This window comes from Staurois parvus, unplaced genomic scaffold, assembly GCF_062004578.1.
Source record: "Staurois parvus isolate SC_StPar_1 unplaced genomic scaffold, SC_StPar_1.0 ptg000077l, whole genome shotgun sequence".
NCBI classification, from domain to species: domain Eukaryota; kingdom Metazoa; phylum Chordata; class Amphibia; order Anura; family Ranidae; genus Staurois; species Staurois parvus.
The window spans coordinates 1,416,475-1,435,276 of record NW_028317873.1 but is presented as its reverse complement, the minus strand read 5'-3'; the positions used below and the strand labels follow the sequence as shown (position 1 = coordinate 1,435,276).

The 18,802-nt window shown below is 40.4% G+C and overlaps 1 protein-coding gene across 1 annotated transcript in view; it reads right to left on the bottom strand.

Moving 5' to 3' along the window:
* Positions 1-4,966: 4,966 nt before the first annotated feature.
* RAMP3 (receptor activity modifying protein 3) overlaps positions 4,967-18,802 on the bottom strand; it is a 299,739-nt gene continuing 285,903 nt past the window's right edge. Inside the window, exon 3 of the mRNA XM_089669440.1 lies at positions 4,967-9,191. Within this exon, the coding sequence (XP_089525566.1) occupies positions 8,936-9,191 (256 nt within the window). The 3' untranslated portion in view covers positions 4,967-8,935. The remainder of the gene's footprint in view (positions 9,192-18,802) is intronic.

The window sequence follows — 18,802 nt, the reverse complement described above, 5'->3', positions numbered from 1 at the left end:
TTTTTCGCTTTCTTCCACGTCTTTCAGGTTTTGGTTGCCATTTTAAAGCATTTATGATCATTTTAGCTGAGCAGCCGATCATTTTCTGCACTTCTTTATATGTTTTCCCCTCTCCAATCAACTATTTAATCAAGGTACGCTGTTCTTCTGAACAATGTCTGGAACAACCCATTTTCCTCAGAATTTCAGAGAGAAATTCACTGTAACCAGCATGTACAACATTTGCTGCCTTCCTTCCTTAAATAAAGGCAATAATTGCCACCTGTTTTTCAAAGAATGAATGACCTCACTAATAGAACTCCACACTGCTATTATTTTGAACACGCCCCTTTCAATTAGTGATTCAATGACACAGAATCAGCAGCATGCATGTCATGACTGTTGGGTCTGTTGGATTTATATTACTCTACTACACCTGCTAGTAAATTATTTGCCATGTAGAAATATAATTTCTACCAAAAACAGTGATTGATCCGGTTAGTGATGTCTGACTGCTATTATTTTGAACACAACTGTATGTGGCATATGGGGTGACACAGGCACTTGGTGAGACTTCAAATGGGTGAATAGGCCCTATCTGCAGACAGTTAAAGCAGTAGTAAACTTGCCTATAACATTTTTTTTAAATTCTCCCTGCAAGTTAATAGCATCACATACTAGCACATTATGAAATATGTGCTATTATGAAATATGTGTAAAAAAAAAAATACTGATCACTTCCCCAAAGTAGTACAATGTTACTATGGTAACATTGTACTACTTTGGTCATAGTGAAATATGAAAAAAAATCTTAAAAAAATTTAATAAAAAATAATAAAAAAATATATATATATATTTTTTCATACTGTCACCAGTCAGTGTCCCTGATCACCGCCATACCAGTTATATGATGACACTGTACTGCACTGGTGACAGTATGTAAAAAACAAATAGTGAAACTAATTTTTTAAATTTTTTCATTTTCCGAAAAATTCTGACAAAAAAAAATACAACTTCAAAAAACTCGCCATTCCTCTTCTGAAGTACGTCGGACTGTCTACTCTGCAAAAAGGGGTAATTTGGGGGATATCTGTACTATTCTGACATTCTTGGACCTCAAGAAATTAGATTGGCTGTCAGTACTTCAGGATTGATCAATATTCAGATCTATACCATAGTTTGTGAACTGTATAACTTTCCTACAAACTAAATAATACATCCTAATTTGGGTTATTTTCACCAAAGACATGTAGCGGAATACATCTCGGCCTAAATTTATGAAGAACAATTATTTATTTGCAAACTTTTATAACAGAAACAAAGAAAAACGTGGGTTTTTTTTCAAAATTTTTGGTCTTTTTTTGTTAATTTAGCAAAAAATAAAACCCCCGGCGGTGATTAAATACCACCAAAAGAAAGCTCTAGTTGTGTGAATAAAATGATAAAATTTTAGCTTGGGTACAATGTTGTATGACCGCGCAATTGTCATTCAAAATGTGAGAGCGCTGAAACCTGAAAACTGGCCTGGGCAGGAAGGTGTAAAATTGCCCGGTATGGAATTGGTTATGCTCTGTGTGCCCACATTGTGAAATGTACAGGGTGAAATCCCTGCATTGAAAGTGTGATATATTCAGAACTGCTTGACAGAACTTTGAGACATTTAAGGAAAGTGTCAACATTTTCTGTAGTCTAAAAAATACTTTTCTTTGACCCCTGGTTATTTTGATGACTGCTATGATACCCGGAGTGAATACTTCCATATGTTCAGATATATGTAAGCAATTTTTCATGACAAGTAGTAAAAACTACTACACCCACCAAGTCAGTTTTTATGAGGAATTGAGGATTTTCTTTTAATTATTTCACTCGACCCTGACAGTGTTTACAATTTCTTATAACCTTCTCATAACCTCTGAAGGGCTCAAAGAAGCTCATGCTCTGTTTTCCTGCTGTGCAATGCAGTCATTGACTAGTTTGTGTTCCTAATAGATGTGGCCAAACAGCTGCAGAGTGGAATGATATCCCAAGGGAACATTGAGGATCAGCCTGTAAAGGGGCAGTTTTCATTTATTTGATCTCTGCTTCATGACATGTTAATAACACCGTGTAATATCTTATTCTTGACATTTTTACCTTGTCAGAAAAGTAGCTGAAAAGCACATTTTATCCACTCATAATTTATTTGTAATTATCCATCTAGCTATCATGTTTTGGTGGTCACTTGGATATCAGCTTTATACAATCATCTGTCAGAGGGCCAGAGCGAAGCTTAGTGTCTAAAGATGGCCATAGCAGCACAGCAGCCAATCGGCTGCAGCACTGATCATTGTATTCTGACAATGGAAGAGACGCGGATGTCAGAATACAATAACACAGCAGGGGAGGATTCCTCCATCCATCTTGCTCTTGTGCATGGAGGAATCCATTCAGTTTTTTCAAGGCATGTATGGTCAGCCTACATTGCAGAGCTGCCTCCACTTATCAGCTGGGTGAATACTTATTTGTGAGGTTTTTTTTAAGTTGGGAGTAATGTTTTCCTTATTTGAAAATATTTGTGTCACTTACTATACAACAGGCATTATCAAAGAGGGACCAAGAGAGCAAGTTTAGTTTCTTCAAAGTGTTGCAGCGACAATATCCTTGTCATTAGAAATAGCTTAAAGTTTTACTAAACCCACAACAGTAAAATCAGTCAGTTTCTGCGATTGCCGGTGCACTGTGTCCCTCGGACACAGCGGATCACGGAAAGACCTGAAGATGTCGGCTCGGTCATGTGATCAGCTGTGTCCAATCACAGCTGATCACATGTAAACACGGAAATGCCGGTTATCTGCATTTCTCTCCTCACGAGCTGTCACGCTGACAGAGGAGAGGAGAGCCCGTAATCGGCTTTCCACAGAGGGGACATGTACACTGATCATTAGGGCACTGATGATCAGTGTGCCCTGATGATCAGTGTGGCCCCAGAAGTGCCACCTGTCAGTGCCCATCAGTGCCAGCAGTCAGTGCTCATCAGTGCCACATCAATGCCACATATCAGTGCATACTAGTGCACATCAATGCCACATATCAGTGCCCATCTGAGCTGCCTTTCAATGTCACCCATCAGTGCCAGTCAGTGCCACCTATCAATGCCAATCAGTGCTGCCAATCAGTGTCGTCTATAAGTGCGCATCAGTGCCAGTCAGTGCTGCCTAACAGTGCCAGTCAGTGCTGCCTCTCAGTGCCGCCTATCAGTGCCATGTATTAGTGCTGCCTTTCAGTGCCCATCAGTGATGCCTGTCAATGCCCATCAGTGCAACCTACCAGTCCCTCCTCATCAGTGCCCATCAGTGCAACCTCATTAGCGCACATCAGTGAAGGAGAAAAATCACTTATTTACAAAATTGTATAACAAAACTAAGAAAAAATGTTTTTTTTTTCAAACTTTTCAGTGGTTTTTGGTTTGTTTAAGAAAAAATAAAAATCCCAGAGGTGATTAAATACCAACAAAAGAAAGCTCTATCTGTCTCAAAAAAATTATAAAAATTTCATATGAGTACAGTGTTGCATGACCGTGCAATTGTCATTCAAAATGTGACAGCGCTGAAAGCTGGAAATTGGCCTGGGCAGGAAGGGGGTATAAGTGCCCTGTAGGCGAGGGGTTAAAAATAAAGGATTGAAAAGCATTAGCATTTTAAAACTACAGAGAATGCAATAGGAAATGCAAGCGTGAATCCAGGGCAGCTAAATAGATCATGAAAAACATATTTCTCAGGAAAGTAAAAAAAAAACCAAAACCTTTCTGTCATATTAATAGTGAAAAGGCAAGGACAGAACATAAATAAAAAGGATGAACAAGGGAAGTTGGTCACAAGTGACAGAGAGAGGGCAGCTGTATTAAATACACAGAAATCAGTGTTCAAAAAAGACTAGAAAAGATTATTGTCAATAAATCACCAGGATCAGATACATTGCACCTGAGAGTCCTCAATTACTTAGCCATGTTATAGCCAGACCATTGTTCCTAGCTAAGGACTCCTTACTGCTTGGAATAGTACCAACAGATTGGCAAATAACAAATGTGCTGCCAATATTCAAAAAAGGAGTTATATAGTAGGATACTTTAGAGCAGTCAGACTAACATCAGTAGTATGCAAAGTATTGGAAGGAATGGTTAGTGACCATATCCAAGAATTTGCCAGTGAAAATTATGAAAAATAATTTTGTGGAGTGGCTCTTAATGAAGCACACTATAATGAAATGGATCGATGTTTAGCACCATACTTGACTTTATGTATACTAGGAGTTTGTGACCATCTCACATATATAAAGTGCAAGATATACTCAACAATATTGTTGTATATTGATGGTGTTAGTCTAATTGCTTTTAAGGTTCTATTTTATATACAATTTATAATAATGTTGTTCTATATATTGAGCCCTTTTAAATGGCTGTGGATTTGTTGTCTCCATGTGGTGCAATAAAAGTCCCATTGTGACCCCTCTCCTTTTTCTAGTTTAGGAGGTGATTACCTTCTTTTTTGTCTGTTGTTAAGAGATGATACCCATGGATACAAATGTGCATGTGGCATACGTCCGCCCTTTCACTTATTTAAAGATGTGGAATTCCCTTCCACAATTAGTGGTGTCAGAGGGAGTAAAGATCAATTAAAAAAAAAAAACAACTTTTAGTTATGTTTGTCAGCTAATACAATTTATAGGGAACTGGAAATTAGTGGCAACACACAACCAAACACACACACTGAAGTGAATGGACCTGTGTCTTTATTTATCCATATGAAGAATGTAACTATGTAATTTACTGGTAAAACAAATGTGGGGGAGGGGGAGGGAAACACCACTGGTAAAGCACCTTATCCCAAGTTGATGAGGACAAGGGCCTATTCTCCACAGCCCTAGCCAGTGGTTGTGGGGGTCTGTGGGCAGAGGGCCTATTGGAATCTGGAAACCCCTTTCAAAATAAGATAAGAAATAAAGACACCCAAACTTTCATAAGACCTTTATTAAAAAAATAAAATCCCAAGAAAGTCCCTTGGAAATTCATTATCAATCACAATACCTGCCCTCCACCTATCTGCTGAGGATAAAAAAAACCTGATGACCCAGCATATACAACTGATCCTGATGGTACCACTGTGTCAGAGCCTGGGATTGAACCTGGGCCTTCAGCCTTGAGAGACAATGTTTCTTCTTGCTGAGCCACCTGGAATGCTGGACAGCTCCCTTGACAATTCTTTGGATGATCCTGCCTTGGCCCTGGTTTCTCTTGAACCTTGAACTCCTTGCTCCTCCCATGAACTTCCTATATAAGCCATGTCCATACACTTCCTCCTTGCCAGATTATTGTGCCTTACCAGCCAATATCCAGTTTATTGTCCCTGCTGCCGTCTATACCTCCGCTACCGACCTTTGGCTTGTTCCCGACCACGATTTTGTCTCATCCACTAACATCTGTGACCAACCCTTGGCTTGTTTGACTCTGCTTCTGCTTATCCCTAATCTGTATCGATTACCGGCTTGCTCATTCCCTGGTGGAGTGATCCTAAGATCTGCAACCTGGTATTGACACGCAGCCAAATCCATCTCCACCATTAGGAGCTCTGGTGAAAACCGGTTAATGCTTAAACCCCGCTCCTCAGGTGAGCCTGCGTGATTTCCCAGGGTGACCTGCCTGTGTACCTATCCTGCTGGTTTAAGGTAAGCCTTACACTGCTATAGCAACTGGTCTCTGAACCTGACCCAGACCGTGACACACTGGCTGCTCCCCCAGCTGTCATATAAGTTAAGGGACAGGGATAGTGGTGACATATGGTCAGTGGCCATATTTGGGCAGCGGTATAACTACTAACACCAATCTCTGGCTTACATGGATGGGATATCCCAGTCATATAAGGCATTGTGCCATCAAATCAGCAGTTCCTGTGGGCTTCTTGCTTGGGAACCAGTGACAGCAGTAAGCTACCATAACTAGAAGCAGCAGATATGCTGCTTCTATACTGTATATGATGCTCGGCTCACACTGAACAAGGGGGCAAAAATTGGGCCCAAACCTAGTGAATTATTGTTTCATTCCTAATCCTGTTAATCCGGTCTAAAGTTGACCTTACCACAATTCTTATACCCTATCCATTTGACAATGGTAATGTCAGCAACTTTTAGTCACTAAGATGTGAATAAAATTGTAAAAACCTATTGACAGTCAGTCTTAATTAGTAGGTTCTTAATGCAAAATTTCCAGCCAAGCTGTCAGAGAATGGGAAGATCGCTGCGGCGATCGAATCTGCACATGCGTAGAATCCTGACAAAGCCTACAGGCAGGCGGGCACTAGGACCCAGGCGCGCCTGTCACCAATGACGGTGCCGGGCAAGCACTAGGACCCAGGAGTGCCTGTCAGGAGTCGGGTGGGCTATTTAAACCCGGCTCTTGCAATGATCAAGTGCCGTATGGTCTTATCTGTGTTCCTGAGTTCCTGTAAGTAGTTTGTTTGTTGCCAACCCTGCCTGACCCTGATTTGCTGTCCGTCTCCTGCTCTGATCCCTGGCTTTGTCTGACCATTCTCCTGCTTAACCCCATACGTTCTGACCTCCTGTTGACGAACCCGGCTTGTGACCTGTTTATCTCTCTGCCTGCTGATTCTGTACTACACCGCCACCACTGTTACCGACCCGGCCTGCCCGACACTGCTCTAGCTACCTCCTCACATCAGACTCTTAACCACTATACACCTTCAACGGTGCCTCTACCACAGCTGGGTGAACCCAGGGGCTGCGGCCGGGTCTTGGCCTGCTCCAAGTCCATCCCAACCATCAGGGGCTCTGGTGAACAAGCAGGTCGGAGCTTAGATTCCGCTCCTTGGGGGATTCCGGTCTGTGGAGTGCTAGAGGCTACCGCGGTTGGATTCCTGACACAAGCACTTATATATGCATTTAAAAATATATTGATTGTTTACCTAATAAAGGTTTTGTAATTTTTTTTTAATTTTGTAAGTCAGTCTTGTAACTTATATTTTCCATACTGCACATTGAGATAGGTGACAAATAAAGTTCTTTATTAGGGAATTTTGATCCTGGTTCAGCAATGTAGTTTCCTTTGTCATCTCTCTGTGTGGACACTAAAATGATACTGATATTGAGGTTGATTTACTAATACTGAGACTCTTCACTCAATAAAATGGATATTAAATTATTCATTCATGTGAAAAGAATGTTCCTGCTTACTGTAAATCCACAGTCGTGTGCAGAAGCTCTTGAATATTGAAGAAAAAATTCACACATTTTATTGAGTGGAAATGATCAACTCCTTTAATAAATCAGCCCCTATATCTCCTTTTGCCAGTAAACAGAAAACTGACATATAGAACAGGAATACTAAACAAGGATGTAGCAGAATTATGTTCTGACTGTGTATATCACAAGAATGGTTGACCAAAATTATTCACACTTTGACAAGTAAAAAAATTCTTAAATGTTTAAACTTAACTACTCAATGATTTATAATTCATTTTTCTGAAGTCAGGTCAGTATAAGACACTTTCTGATTGGTCACTTTAGATTATTGCAATTAATGATTAGTATTTAAGAACAGATATGGCCATGTATTTAGCAAACTGACAGGAAATGATTTAGAGCTGTAATAAATGGTACACTCTTTTTTTGGTACAGAGTAAGAGCAATTGCCACTGTAATGAACAGTGCAATTTATATATGAACTATGACTATGATGTAAGGTTGAAGGCAATTTAGAGCAGACCCATGCACCTTGTGACCATAAAGCATGATGTACAGTAGATAGTTAAAGATCGCTCTGATGCCTGTGACTATAGAAAGGGCAGTACGATGCTGACAATGTTGTAAGGGCCCATCTAATGTCACTAGAACTAAAAATAGCAGAAGTCACCAAAAGTTTGCAGATACCTCATTCAAACTGGTAAAATCCAGGCCAAATACAGATTTTGGGGAATCAGTTTATTCATCTTTAATTATCATTATTTTGATATAAATTTAGTACTCAATTCTAAAATGAGTGTTGGTAAAATATATCTGAAACTAGTAGATAGGGTTGACATTCAGCTGTCGATCTCATATGATTTTTGTAATTTTTCAGTAGACCTCTGTCATCTGTGACAGTAACTGTAGTTGCAGCACATATCTTTCTAGAAAAGATAAGGTTCTTTAAAGTGGTATAATCAGACATACACCAAGCCAGGGGCGGACTGACAACTCATGAGGCCCCCGGGCAATAGGGGATCATGGAGCCCCTGTGTCCTTGACCAAACTCAAAAAAGGTACCAGGGGCATCTTATGGGGCCCCCTACTGACCCTGGGCCCTCGGGCAGTGCCCGAGTTTCCAAATGGTCAGTCCGCCCCTGCACCAAGCTAAAAGATAGGAAAAGTACTAATAAAGATTATCTATACTCTGGAATATCATATTTTTCACAGTTCTTTTAAGACATAAAACACACACATGATGCAAAGCGCTTCTTTTCTCTTTGTTAGTTTTTGCTACGCTAGAACAATGTTTACTATTAATATCTTTAGTTTGGTTGTCTGATTATAACCTTGTATATTCCCTGTTATAAAGACTTTTTTTTTGCTTTACTGCTAAGAGATTTAAAATAATTTACACACCTAACAGTCTCTGGCTGTACATATATAATAGTGGTTTTACAGTATAAAAATAGGGGAATTGTTTTTAAATGGCACAAAAATGAAAAATGGAAACAAAAAACAATAATGCCAAGGTCAAGACACAAAAAAAAAAAGCTGTAAATATTCTACTGCATTTGTAAAAGAATTTTGGCATTATCTCACAATGTCTGTGTAGCTGTTAGGGTAGCAAAGATGCAATTGGTGAGGAATATATGAATGACACTGTACATTTTATTAGTAGTTATTGTTTCAGGATAAGTATTCTTCCATTCCATTCCTGTTTTCCAAGTCCCATGGAAATGTTTTATCCAAAAATATCACCTCTTTTACTGCACCAAACCACTAAGCTGATCATTGCTGCTGTCAAGAAAATTGGAATTAGAATAAGAGTTGTGAGAATTTCATCTGGGGGATCTTCCCATGTGACTGTGTCCAAAGTGCAGTTTGAGAAAAATTGTCTATGTATTCCAGTAATAAATCTCTCCGCCACGGTGTTTGGCCAAAAGCATCCAGCAACCAGCGCAGTTGTTTCTGTACAGTTGGAAAAGCTGCCATAATGCCTGCAAGATAAAAAAAAAAAGAATAATATACAAATACATTTAATGAAAACTGTAGCATATAAACAATGAAAAAATCCCCATTAATATTGTATCAGATATATTTCATTTTCAATTCTATGTGCTACTTTTAAAACCTTATTCTCTGCAAAGAGAATGTTAATAAACAAGGTGAATAAGTGATCACATCAAACTGAAACATCATGCATTGTGGAAATGTAAACAATCAGGAATTATAACATATGGTTATGTAATCAAAGTAAACACAACTTAATTTTATTGGTTAATGACAGGAGCCGACTGACAACTCATGCGGCCCCCGGGCAATAGGGGATCATGGGGCCCCTGTATCCTTGCCCACACTCAAAACAGCCTATGAAAGGTACCAGGAACATCTCATGGGGCCCCCTACTGACCCCAGGCCCTCGGGCAATGCCCGAGTTCCCCAATGGTCAGTCCGCCCCTGGTTAATGATCACTTTGCCAAGTGAACAGTCTCTGCTCCAAAAATGTGCCAAACGTTCATTATAGGTGAAATAATTAATTTCAACTTTCAGATTGAAACTGTTCATTGGAACTTTTTCCTAATGGATTCCCAGCTCTGGCACTATGAATGTGGTTTCCAGTTTGAAGTGTTTTCTAGGCTTTCCCTGTGTTTGCACAGATTTTGTCAGGGTGCCCCAATTTTTTTGATTCTGAATACCAACACTAACAGAAAGTGCTTTTACCCAATATTTATCTTAATGTGTATGATTTTGCCTTTATGACTCTGTGGGGGACATAAGGCTGCCCATAGGCATGAGGTAATGCTCAACAAACATCTAAAACAACTATCCTATGAAACATCTTTTCATTCAGAATGTCGTGAAATTATTTGTTTGCAAAAATATGCATGCAGGCAGAACCTACTGTTATTCACAATTTAAGGTCGATTTCAGAGAACACATCTAGAAATATGCAAAATTATAAACTTTACTGCTAGCCCCCAGTTACCCACTACCCCTATGTGAATTAGTAAAGTGTACATAGTATATATAAAGAAAATGCAGCGCTGTGTGATGTTACTATATTGCGGGCAGATATAAATAATAAATTAAACCAAAGCAAATGAATAAATCAATCAAATAAATAAATCACAGTCCAGTAATGGTGCTCGCTGATTGCCAGTGCAAAAGTTAGAAATGCGCACTAACCAGAAACATATTATTAATACGCATGTGTATATGATATCATGGAGATTCCCCTCTCTTTTCTGGTCTGGTAATGGGCAGGAGCTGAAGATAGTAGAGATGAAGCGCCCTCGTGTGGCGAAATGGAGGTCCAGCAGGTCACAGAAATCCTTACAGAAGTGTGTGAAGTGGAAAATTCCTCCTCTCAAAGGCTGGTGCAGGGATCAATCTGGGTCTGCAGAAGCTGAAAAGGCTCATCGCAGAAGACACAGGAAAGAATCCATAGTGTAGTAGGTTGATGAAAATGATTTTATTCAAGAAAAACAGGAGTGTTCAGGAAAAACTCACAATGGTGCCAGGTTTAATCAAATGACTGACCCTTTAAGATTAAAGATGGCCGCCGGGCCTCCACGTGGCACCGACGGTGTAGTGTCAATGGCATCCTGGGCTCCACCTAGGGCGCTTCATCTCTACTATCTTCAGCTCCTGCCCATTACCAGACCAGAAAAGAGAGGGGAATCTCCATGATATCATATACACATGCGTATTATTAATACGTTTCTGATTAGTGCGCATTTCTAACGTTTGCACTGGGAATCAGCGAGCACCATTACTGGACTGTGATTTATTTATTGATTTATTTATTCGTTTGCTTTGGTTTTATTTATTATTTATATCTGCCCGCAATATAGTAACATCACACAGCGCTGCATTTTCTTTATATATATATATTTTTGGGACTTTTATGTGTTTTCCTTGAATGTTCAGCTGCTGACCATTGGAGCGCTCACTGTATTTTTTATACTCTCATGCAAGTGTACATAGTACCCCTAGTTACTTTCTCCAAAAAATTGCAATGTACAGAAACACACCACACAAGAAAAGTAATCTATAAAATAAAGAATATCTCACAATGTAAATCCATCATCAACTGCAATTAGCAAAACATGCTAATCCAGACAGACTTCTCACCATGAAGGTCAATTTCCTCTATCAGATGAATGTAAACAAAGGGGCAGCGTATCGCAGGTGATATCACTGACCACGGATCTCCAGCCCTGTTTTTACAATCAGCTACAGGATCTAGAAAATGTCATTCACTGCATGTGTGGATATGCATACAACCGTGTGAGGGCTGTGTTTTGTGGGCACGGGATGCACAGGTGTTGCATGCATCCACATGCAGGCAACATGAGTGGCGGCAGCTGCATGGATACAGCTGTTCCTCTTAATTTTCTTAATTTGAAACCCACGTGGGTGATATCAAATTGGGAGCAGTGACTTTGCAGCTTTTGCGCTCCAATTGACATGAATGGGACTGCCTGCATGCAGATGCAGGGGACACCTATGCATCCTGCACAGGCAAAACACACTCCTCACATAGTTGTACACTTAACCACTTGAGCTCCAGAGGATTTACCCCCCTTAATGACCAGGCCTCTTTTTGCTACTCGGCGCTGCACTAATTCAACTGATAATTGCGCGGTCATGCAATGCTGCACCAAAACGAAATTTACGTCCTTTTTTCACACAAATAGAGCTTTCTTTCGGTGGTATTTGATCACCTGTGCGCTTTTTATTTTTCACGCTATAAACAAAAAAAGGCCAAAAATTTTGAAGAAAAACAATATTTTTTACTTTCAGCTATAAAAAATATATAGTAAACTCAAAGTTAATTATAAATTTAGGCCAAAATGTATTGTGCTCCATGTTTTTGGTAAAAAAAATCCAAATAAGTGTATATTGATTGCTTTGTATGAAAGTTATAGCGTCTACAAATACTGCAATTTACGCCATTTTTCTGCTATACAGCGCTGCGCTAGTTTAACGGACAATTGTGCGGTCATGCAATACGGTACATAAATGAAATTTACATCCTTTTTTTCCCACAAATTGAGCTTTCTTTCGGTGGTATTTGATCACCTGTGCGGTTTTTATTTTTTGCGCTATAAAAAAAAAGGCTGACAATTTTGAGGAAAAAAAAACAATATTTTGGACTTTTTGCTATAAAACATGTCCAGTAAAAAAAAAATGCAAAAATCTAATTTAGTCATAAATTTCGGCCAAAATGCATTCTGCGACATGTCTTTGCTAAAAAAAAAACCAATACGTGTAAATTAATTGGTTTACGTGAAAGTTATAGCGTTTACAAATGGCGGGAAAGATACTGGGATTTTTAATTTTTATTTATACTAATAATGGCGCCGATCAGCGACATATAGCGGTAATCAGCGACATATGACGGCGACCAGCAACTTATGCGGGACTGCGGGACTGAGGCGGACATTTTGACACTGGGGGGGGAGCTGACTTGGGGTCACTGACATCCCCAGTGACACCAATACAGTGATCAGTGAAAAAAAACCACTGAAACTGTACTGGGGAGGACGGGGTTAACATTTTTAGTGTTCACTGTGTGAGGGGAGTGTTTTACTAGGGGGCGGGGGGGTGTACTGGACGGGGGGAGGGAGGGGGGAGCTGATTGAGGGAGAGAAACTGTTCTCTCCCTCTGCAGCTTGGCGGCGAACTGTCACAGAGCAGGCTGTGTGTAAACAATGCAGCCCTGCTCTGTTTCAGTGTTCACCGCTCATCGTGGGAAAACGGCCGGTAAAAACCGGCCGTGACCCGGCAGCGGAGACCCGCTGCTGACACCCGTGGGACAGGTAAGGCGGGCGCGTGCCTCGCGCGCCCCCTGCCTGTTTTGTAGGCACACGTTTTAAAACGTGCTTTTGCCTACGAGCGCCGCCCTGCCACCGTTTATATGCGGTGGCTGGGCGGCATGTGGTTAAGTATACCTGTGTGAGGTCTTTAGATCTGGTATAGATTTTGGGGGAACTCCATGCTTTTTTTTTTTTTGTTTGTCACATGGGGTTCCTATTAAAATCCATACCAGACTCCCATCAAGGATAAGGGTCTTGTTTGTATTTTTAGGGGGGACCTCACTCAGTTTTTTTCCTTTAAAGCAGTGGTTCTCAACCTGTGAGTCGCGACCCCTTTGAGGGTCGAACGACCCTTTCACAGGGGTCGCCTAAGACCATCAGAAAACACATATTTCCGATGTGTAAAGAGCAGCTACTGTGTAGAAAGCAACTACTGTGTAGAAAGCAGCTGCTGTGTTGAAAGCAGCTACTGTGTTGAAAGCAGCAGTATTGGAGGTAAAACGACACTCATGAATTATAATTACTGGGTAAATAATTTTATGGTTGGGGGTCACCACAACATGAGGAACTGTATTAAAGGGTCACGGCATTAGGAAGGTTGAGAACCACAGATTTAAAGCATCATTCATTTTTATAACCAATAACTTTGCGGCCATTAGCATCCTTGCAGCCAATGGCTCAGTTGAAGTCACTGGAGTCAATGTGAGTAGTGATTTAGAAAAGCCCCCAAACTTTCCATATCTTATACAAAAAGGTTAAGACAAGTAACTCTGTAAAGAAAATACAACAAATGCTCTTCTAATCTTGCTTTCAGTGTTGATACTGCACATGTTTTGGGGAGTAACATATCTGTCTACGTTCCTCAATTGTTTATTTATGTATTTTTTTGTTATATTTTATTTGCTTATATTGTATTATTTATTAACTAAAGGTTAATAAGGGGTTTAATAGGAATATATTTTATTTCAAAGCATAGTTTCTCTTATATTGTTCCTTTAAGTGATGATATACAGTATGCAGGTCATAGGTCACACCTTTGATCTACATATGAATGAAATAGTAAATACAGAGTAACAAGCATTTAAAGAGACAATACACTTTTTAAAATGTTTTCCTTTATTTCAGTTATTAATTTTATTGTAATATGTTAAGAAAAAAATAAGAATAAAATAAATGTTAAACGTCCTACAGTATACTGTCTCTTTACTTTTTCAAGGTGTTATCTTTTTCACACTATTGTTTGAAATATTTTACACACAAAAACAAACAAAAAAAGTACTGAAAACCTAATATTATCAGACCATTAATGCACAAGAAAATCATACTACCTATCACACAAAATTACAAGTAACAATCCTGCTCAACTCTTCTACATCAGATGGCCCGAAGCCGAGTCTGAACCCCTCACAGGAAAGATGTAAGGAGAATGGTACTGTTTGTACTAACATAAAAAATATGCAAAATGAGTGTGCAAAATGTGACAATGAATTAAAGTGTTCACCAATACCAGAAGTCTGCACAACACAGCCATCCAAAGCAGTGTGCTTACAATGAAGCACACAGACACTGTCGACTTATAAAAAATCTCCCTGCACACAGTTAACCCTTTGATCACCCCTCATGTTAACCCCTTCCTGCCCAGTGTCATTAGTAAAGTGGCATTTTATTAGCACTTATCACTGTATCGGTGTCACTGGGGATGTCAGTGACACCAAGCCAGTTCCCCCCAGTGTCAGAATGTCTGCCGCATGAGTGGTCAGTCCGCCCCTGCCCTGGATCAACTTAAACTATAAAGGTCCATATTCAGTTATATTATGTACATTTTGGAAAGAATCCAGCCCTTTTTAAAAACAATTATTATTATACAGGATTTATATGGCGCCAACAGTTTGCTCAGCGCTTTACAGTATAACGGGAGACAATACAGCAACAATACAGTTCAATACAAGAGGTTTAGGAGGGCCCTGCTCCTTGGAGCTTACAATCTACCAGGAGCGGACTGACCATTTGGAAACTCGGGCACTGCCCGAGGGCCCGGGGTCAGTAGGGGGCCCCATGAGATGCCCCTGGTACCTTTTTTCATTAGCTTTTTTGAGTTTGGGCAAGGACACAGGGGCCCCATGATCCCCTATTGCCCGAGGGCCCCATGAGTTGTCAGTCCGCCCCTGGTATGTCCAGAGGTATGCATCACAATTGCATAAAGCCCAAACTGCTGAGCTTTCCGTCTTTGTGATATCAAACCTGCTTTCTGAGACAATAAGTGCTGTAATCCCAAAACTAATGTCAGTAAATATTGTTTTTTTTTAATGATTGCCTAATGGTATTAACATCAGTACTATCAGCTGTAGTAAATCTAGAGACCAAGATCCAACTCTGTTTACAGACTCATGGTAGAAGTACTTTGTGAGATTATATTAAATTTATACTAATGGAAAAGTTGCTCTGCAAATATGTTTAAGTTACTTTACTTTTCTTACTGTTGTGTCCTGCTTTAGTTTAGCATAGGACTAAATGGGTCTCATTCTTCTCTGTCATATACCGATTGAAGGAAACATGCTGATGCTGATGCTAATGGAGCTCAGAAGTGTGAGAAAAAAAAATCCGAAATGCATATGAAAATAATTTTCACCTTATCTCATACACATGCAACTACATTGACATCAGCAGTGTGGGTGCCTCTTGAAAAATATGCAAAACAGTGGAATGATATAGTAAGTGTCAGATAAAAATTTTATTTCAACTTGTCAATGTCTTGCTCAAAAGCAAAAAGTGCTCACAGGACTCAAACACCAATTGTTTGTGATTTATTGACATAATCAATATACCAAGTAAAGTTAGAACGAAGTTAGCATTCCTGATATTCATATGTGTTCAATATCAACAATCTAGAATGCATTGAATCAACATGGCAGGTTTTCATTGCACAGTTAAAGCTGACCTCAGGGATAGCAAAAAAAAAATCTCTCAAATCGTTTTTTTTCCTATAATACAGTAATAAAAAAAAATAGGATTTGTTTTTTTACATTTTTACAGTTATGGCAAAATTCACCTTTCAGAAATCTATGCCATTATCTCTGCATACTGAATTCATCTGTTTATACTTTATATATACCTGTTTGCGATCATCATTTTGCTTTCAGACCACAGTTCCAGCATGCAAATTAAATGAACCAGCATGCATGTGGGTGGGATTGTAGGCATGGGCTTGCAAGGGCATGACAGACCAAGAGCCTCCTGACCTGTCAGTTAAGTGATGTATTTACAAAGGACAGTTAAGATGGGGAGTCTGAGACTCCTGGGTTCTTTAACTCAACTGTCAGGGATGTGGTGTGACCAGAAATGTGTGGACTGACACAGGGAAACGTAGGCTTCAGATATAGTAAATAATATAATTTATTGAGACTAACAATACAAATATAAACGCAGTGCACCAAACCCCAAGCTAACACAAATACATACAACAAGGTGAAACAAACCCAAACCTAAACTAATATAGATACACAGGTACATACACATATAGAGCACAACGTAGTCAGGCAGGCCAGGTCGATAACTATCGGGCAGGTAGGTACAGGAGGAGCAGGCGGAGAGAATGGTCAGGGTCACAAGCCAGGGATCAAACAGGAGAAGTCAGCAGAGGTCAGGATCAGGCAGGGTCGGCAACCTGTCAGGCAGAAACAGGAACAGGAACGCAGGTTACAAGATACAGGGGCCCATGGAAAAACACACACCAAGGCACAGACTGCAGGTCTGGCCATCCCTTAAATACACCACCTGCAATCAGCCCCAGGTGATGGCCAATTGCAGAAGTGAGCCTCTGGTTGTTGAGAGCACCCGCTGGCCAGCCCTGGTATTGCAGCTCACAAGACAGGTGAGTCCCACCACTATTGGCAAGTCCATTCCTGACATCAACACTCACTGAAAGTGAATTTCAGTGCTGATATTACAAGACTGGTGGCTAGGAGAATAGAGGCCATAACGGTTGCCAATATTACAACACAGAAATTAAGGGAAGAGAGGTCTTTAAATAAATAGGTCAAGTGTTGATTTCTCAGTGCCCGGTTAACTATATACAAAATCAAGAAGCAATATTGTGACCTTTACACAAATGTCACAATATTTCTGCCCAGAGTTTAGGTATAAACTGTAATTTAAACCTAGAAGTAACGAAAAAAAAAACCTGGACAAGTAGGATTTTAAGGAAGAAGAGACCCTATTAGTTTTTTCTATCAGAAGCAGGGGCGGACTGACCATTTAGAAACTCGGGCACTGCCCGAGGGCCTGGGGTCAGTAGGGGGCCCCATGAGATGCCCCTGGTACCTTTTTCATAGGCTTTTTTGAGTTTGGGCAAGAACACAGGGGCCCCATGATCCCCTATTGCCCGGGGGCCCCATCAGTTGTCAGTCCGCCCCTGATCAGAAGTGCTTCTCTGTTATCAGGGACATCTGATCATGTCCCACCACTTTGCAAAGAAGAGACACTTTTGGGGTGCTTCTATACTCAAATGAAAAACAAGTTCTAAATTCTGCAATATGATATACATTTTGTTTTTAGTAGACTGCAAAATAACCAGAATAATATTTTAGACAGAACATGTAGCTGAACAGATACAAAGCCTATTGAAAGTACAAACAGAAAGAAATACACTTCCAGAGAGTTCATATTATGCATTTTTAATATTTATGATGTAGAGAACTTACTGAGAGAATAATGATTAAATTAGCGTTGACAGTGCTGTAAATCATTTTCTAATAAAACTTTTGCCCTACTTTTGGCAAACTTGTAAATTAAATAAACTTTGTCCCCCCTAATAGGGTTGAATATAGATCTACAAAGTGTATGATTTCTTTGTTTACAGACTAGATAAAAGCTGTTGTATTGAATTGCTCCACATATAGTGGACGCAAACAAGAACTGTTCACCTTTACCATTTCCAGCTTTGTCCCACCAATATAAAGGACATTTTCATGTTCCTGCTGCATTCCTTGTAATGCAAAATAAATAGAAATATCAGCAAATCATTCAGCATGACCATTTTGGTGGTGGGTCAGTGATGGTGGCTCATTGCCCGGCACCATAGAGCTTGATTGGCATTTGCCATTGAACACCAAAATTTGTAGGTTCGCCACTGGCACCCTGTGCTTTTCACAAATGAGAGCAGGTTCACCCTGAGCACATGTGACAGACGTGAAAGGGTCTGGAGAAGCCGTGGAGAACATTATGCTGCCTGTAACATCGTTCACCATGACTGTTTGATGGTGGGTCAATGATGGTCTGGGGAGGCATATCCATGGAGGGATGCACAGACCCCTACAGGATAGACAACGGTACCCTGACTGCCATTAGGTACTGCAATGAAATCCTTGGACCCATTGTCAGACCCGGGGGTGGACTGACAACTCATGGGGCCCCCAGGCAATAGGAAATCATGGGGCCCTTGCATTATTACCCACACTCAAACCACACCCAAAAAGCTTATGAAAGGTGCCAAGGGCATCTCATGGGGCCCCCTACTGACCTCGGGCCCTCGGGCAGTGCCCGAGTGCCTAAACGGTCAGTCCGCCCCTGTTCAGACCCTATGCCGGTGCAGTGAGTCCTGGGTTCTTCCTGGTGCACAACAATGACTGGCCTCATGTGACAAGAGTATGCAGGCAGTTCATGGAGAATGAAGGAGTTGATACTATTGAATGGCCCCCACACTCGCCTGACCGAAATCCAATAGAACACCTCTGGGATATCATGTTTCTTTCTATCCGACGCCGCCAGGTTGCACCAAAGACTGTCCA